Source organism: Neolamprologus brichardi, chromosome 2, assembly GCF_056152115.1.
Source record: "Neolamprologus brichardi isolate AB-2024 chromosome 2, ASM5615211v1, whole genome shotgun sequence".
In the NCBI taxonomy this organism is placed as follows: Eukaryota; Metazoa; Chordata; class Actinopteri; order Cichliformes; family Cichlidae; genus Neolamprologus; species Neolamprologus brichardi.
Genome location: NC_142105.1, coordinates 25,887,745 through 25,892,749, shown reverse-complemented (window position 1 = coordinate 25,892,749; position 5,005 = coordinate 25,887,745). Strand labels below are relative to the sequence as shown.

The following is a 5,005-nucleotide window of genomic DNA, read 5'->3' as shown; positions in this document are numbered from 1 at the left end:
GTATGAAAGATCTGGACTTGTCAATCAAGTCCTTGATGACCATATGGAGAGAGAGCTGGCAGAACATATGAAGGCACTAGCAGCCTTTATGTGTTCATTACTTTGTGCATAGTCAAAATCCAGTTCATGGTATTTGAATATGCACAAAGAAATGACAATTTGATCCAGCTGGCAGGGATATCAGAGGCAAAAGCAGGTTGGGTTAAGTGTGCATTTAAGGAAAAGTATACAGGGAACAATAATTATTTCCCCAGGAAATGCTCATTATCAGTTATCAAAATGCAGATAGTTCACAACGAGGTAAAGTTGGGTACTTATTTAGAGCATATAGCTTGACATATGTAAATTGAAAAGTATTTGTGATTGTCATAGTGAAGTTTGCAACCAAAATCCAATCCTACAACTACGTTGGTTTGGTTGATGGTGCTGACTGACACTGGTGCAAAGTTTTTAAGGTGAAGTAGTAATAGGTCTGTGAATGGAAAGCCCATCTTCACTTTTAAAGAAAATTTTGACGGAGTCATCCCTCGAGAACTACTACCCACACCACAAAAACTTGGTGGTACAGCCAGAAGGGAGCAGTGGGCAGCTTCAAAAAGGTCATTTTTAAGAAAACTGGCTTTTGATGTGCTTGTGTGGCTTGTATAAAATTGGCTTTGATATTGTAAAATAACTTTAAATAAACCTCAGATAAGTCGTTTTGTGTTAAATTTGTCTAGCTTTTATATTGCATTACAGTTTCTAAAATTAAATTATACTGTTTTACTTTAATAATCAATGGCTCAATTTTTTCCCAAGGTATTCTCTCCAAAGGCGCAACCCTGCATTGGGGTCAAGTTGTGCCACAAGAGCACTTTTTTCAGAAAGCTATATTTCTTAAATACTATATTTCGGATCCAAAGTGATTGTTCCCAGGGATGTGCAACATCCTGAAATACATGTAATTAAAAAAAAACTGACACATGAAGTAAACTTAATTCAAGACTTTATTGTTTAAGAATTGTAAAGATTTTGTATTTAAAAAATGTAAAACCCAGAAACCACAGAGCTTCTCATTATAATTCAATATGAGCTGTCTGTGAAACATAATTCGTGGGGAATAAAAAGAGCAGAAGAATTTCTCTCTAAATGCTATTTTCATGCTTGTGAACCAAAAACAAATAACAGCAAGTAAAAGGTGAAACTAGGTGTTGGTGTAAGTTGCAGAACTCATTTCAACCATCAGAAGAGAGTCCCCTGGATCTCCTCTTGTTTGTGGGACAGCAGAGACTTCAGCTTTGGCATGTTTCTTTTTCTTCCAAGCAAAGTAGATGGAAATCCCAATTAGCAAGAGAATGACCACAACTGCTCGCAAACCACATATAAGCGAGGACTTATCTGTTCAGAGACACCAAAATCACATGTTAGGCAGAGCTGGATCTGCTGTTGGTTCAATGAACATTGTTTTCATGTACCTACCCTGATGTTTGTATCCCACTGACAGAGCTGCAGTTAATAAAAAATAAATAACATGAAGCATAGTATGATCCAACAAACAAACAGTTCAAGACATAATGACCATAAAAATTTAGTTTGTGCTTATTAACTTTTATTCATAAGGTTCTCACTCACCACAGGTAGACATCCTGTGTTCTATTAAAACATCACTGATGTTGTTCCTGACTGAGCAGACCAGACGTCCTGAGACGTGCTGTTTCAGAGTGATGATGTTAGTCTCATTATTTCCAGAAAGGAGCTCAGCATCTGTCACTGTGCGTCCATCCACAGTCCAGCTGTACTGAGGACTGTCCCCTCCCTCAGAGGAGCAGGACACCCTCCTCTCTCCCTGGGACAGACACTCAGAGAGCAGCAGGACAGAGGACACAGGAGCTGAGAGAAACACACAGATGAGTTTAGATTTAAAATCGACACTGCAGAATCAAATCAATCATTCTTTATAGTCTTCAGTGAGAAATAAGTATAAACCATAAGATACATGTATGGAAAGATATGGATTACTTTAACAATATTAAAGTTATATTCATATCTATTAATGGCTTCATTTCACAACAAGGAAAACATTACCTTGAACAAACAATTGTAGAGTCCGCTCGTCTGATGCTTTTCCATCTGAATCAAAGCTTTTAAGGCTATAATTACCGCTGTCTGTCCTGCTCAGATAATTGAGCCTAAGTGTTCCATTACTGGGAAAAAACAGAAATTTATGTTCTATGATATTAGAAAGAATCTTTTTCTTTCTCACATCTAGTATTTTTAATGAATTCTTTAACAAATGGTATCGAGGTATTTTTGCAGTGCTGTCCATCAACTTTATCTCCACACTTCCTCCCAAAGCTCCATAACACTGAGCTCCATCCTGTCTGCCATCACAGTAAGTTTCCACACCTGCAACCACACAAAAAAGGAAACAAAAGCAAAATTATTTGAATGGACTGGCAGCACTAACAAATGTTTACCTGAAACAGAAATGGTGTTACTCCATTGTGAAATATGTGTATGAATTAGAGAGACAGACAACAAGAATCATATGAAAATGTTTCTCTAGAACATAACTGGTGCTTTTGTGGCTACTGAATGTCGTTAAGTAAATATGCGTTAAAGAAGACGCAGACAACTGGGGTCCAGGTAATGGTAATAAAAATTCTCACTCACCACAGGGAGATATCTTCTGTTCTTTGAAGGCATCACTGACGTTGTTCCTGACTAAGCAGACCAGATGTCCTGAGACGTGCTGTTTCAGAGTGATGATGTTAGTCTCATTATTTCTAGAAAGGAGCTCCGCATCTGTCAGTGTGCGTCCATCCAGAGTCCAGCTGTACTGAGGACTGTCCCCTCCCTCAGAGGAGCAGGACATCCTCTTCCCTCCCTGGGACAGACACTCAGAGACCAGCAGGACAGAGGACACAGGAGCTGAGAGAAACACACACAGATGAGTTTAGATTTTAAATCAGAATCTAGGTCATTCTTGTTGGTCTTTAATGGGGAACAAGCATAAATCATACAATGCATGTATCTGAATTTTCTGTTTCATATCTATTAAATGCTTTACTGTATTTCTAAACAAGGGAAACATTACCTTGAACAAACAAGTGCAGAGTCTGCTCGTCTGATGCTTTTCCATCTGAATTAAATGTTATAAGGCTATAATTACCGCTGTCTGTCCTGCTCAGATAATTGAGCCTAAATGTTCTATTACTGGGAAAAAAGAGAGACCTATTTTGTAATACGTTAGAAAGAATCTTTTTCTTTCTCACATCTAGTATTTTTAATGAATTCTTTAACAGTTGGTATCGAGGTATTTTTGAGGTGCTGTTCATCAGCTGGATGTCCACAGTTCCTCCCAAAGCTCCATAACACTGAGCTCCATCCTGTCTCCAGGATTCCACACCTGCAAACACACAAAAAAGGAAATGAAAAGCAAAATTATTACAATACTAGAAGAGGTTTTTGAAACTGACAACTTAAATTCCCAAGAAATTCACGTTTCCATATTAGGTAGTGTAAGATAAATTGTGACGTCCTATTAAAATTGTTAAAAAATAAAATAAAATAAAATAAAATGAAATAAAATAAAATAAAACAATGAACTGCATGAAAATATTTTAATTGGCACTGTAGCCCTAAAAACATTGAGTCCAATAGCCTTTTCTTAATCAGATGTCTCAGATTAAGAAAATCCAACATAGTTGTTATGTTTCCTAAAAGTGCTGTTCACATGAAGCGATGTCAGAGTTTCCTATTATAATTAAAAGTGTTAATAAAGAAAAAAAGAATTAAATGAAATTAACTAAAAAGAAAGAAAATGAAGGAAAAGAAAATGAATGTGCTCTATATTAAAACAGTCCTAAACTGCAGATGTATTCAACAGTTCCTGAATTTATTTTAAAAGAAATACAAGAAAAACAATTCCTCGACTGTTTTCAGCTCACCATGAGACAAACCCAGCAACATCACTATCAATCCAAGCACAGCTTCCATGTCTTCTTGCTGTTCAGAGTGTGTTCATACAGTTTGCAGCATAAATAACAGAAATGACTAATACTACACATCAGTCGGTGTTCACAAACTGTATGTGGAAAGGTGATAAAGGAAGTAAAACCAAGAGCAGAGACAAAATAACATCAGCTTCTTCTTTCCCATGTTTTTTTTAGTGTGCGGATTTTTTTGTTTGTTTTTAATTTATTTTACAAACACAGGAATGCAGAAATATTAAGCCATATATGTATACACTTACAGTCTCATTTAAAGGTTTTTCTTTATTTTCACACATATGGAATTAAGCAGTAAACAAAAAGTGAACTAACTCAAAGCATGTTTTAGATTCTTGAAAATAGACACATGTGGAAAGGTGATATAGGAAGCAAGAGCAAGGGCAGAGACAAAATAACCTCAGCTTCTTCTTTCCCACGTTTTTTGCAGTGTGCATATATATATATATATATATATATATATATATATATATATATATATATATATATATGTACATATACTATAGTATATGTATAGTATAGTATAGTATATGCTATATACTTACTGTGCTATGTATGATGAAAAAGAAGCACAACAAAAAAAACAAGAGCATTGAATGAGAAAGTGTGTCCGAACCTTTGACTGGTAATCAAGAACTCTGCGTTGCTCCCTCAGCCTTGTTAAAGCTAGGGCTGAGGGAACCAGAACCTGAACCTTAACATTACTGAAGCAGTGTGGCATCATGTTAACAAAGAAGGAAACAAAAGTCAACATCCAGAAGAGCCTGAAATTGTGTTCTTTGTATTTATGACTGCGATTTAATCAAAAGAAAAATTAAATTTTTTAAATTCTACAATTAAAATACTAATAAAAATACTTCATAATGAGTTATATTTGTTTCTTTGAATTTGCTGCAATGTCTTTTTTTTCCTCAAACATTTTAAAATTTGTCTGTGTGGAAACTTACTGGCAGCTGACCCCCAGAACATTCCCTTAACCTTGCTCCTCGTCACGGTCAGCCACCCAAAGTGTCTGC

The 5,005-nt window shown here is 36.0% G+C and overlaps 1 protein-coding gene across 1 annotated transcript; it reads right to left on the bottom strand.

Moving 5' to 3' along the window:
- Nucleotides 1–990: 990 nt before the first annotated feature.
- On the bottom strand, nt 991–3,383 carry LOC118453433 (hemicentin-1-like). The gene is made up of 6 exons (XM_087853084.1): nt 3,077–3,383; nt 2,653–2,910; nt 2,065–2,385; nt 1,612–1,869; nt 1,459–1,485; nt 991–1,377 (listed from the first exon to the last, which is right to left on the bottom strand). Exons 1-6 carry the CDS (start codon nt 3,315–3,317, stop codon nt 1,184–1,186), a joined length of 1,299 nt encoding a protein of 432 aa, XP_087709210.1. The 5' UTR covers nt 3,318–3,383; the 3' UTR covers nt 991–1,183.
- Nucleotides 3,384–5,005: the final 1,622 nt, after the last annotated feature.

What these genes read in the sequence shown, in the direction of transcription:
- LOC118453433 (XM_087853084.1), bottom strand. Translation starts at nt 3,317, where the DNA reads ATGAACAGCACCTCAAAAATACCTCGATACCAACTGTTAAAGAATTCA. An exon ending in ACAGAAGATATCTCCCTGTG is followed by an intron (nt 2,386 to 2,652) that starts GTGAGTGAGAAT and finishes GTGTGGTTGCAG; the next exon opens with GTGTGGAAACTTACTGTGAT. An exon ending in AGTGGGATACAAACATCAGG is followed by an intron (nt 1,378 to 1,458) that starts GTAGGTACATGA and finishes GTCTCTGAACAG; the next exon opens with ATAAGTCCTCGCTTATATGT.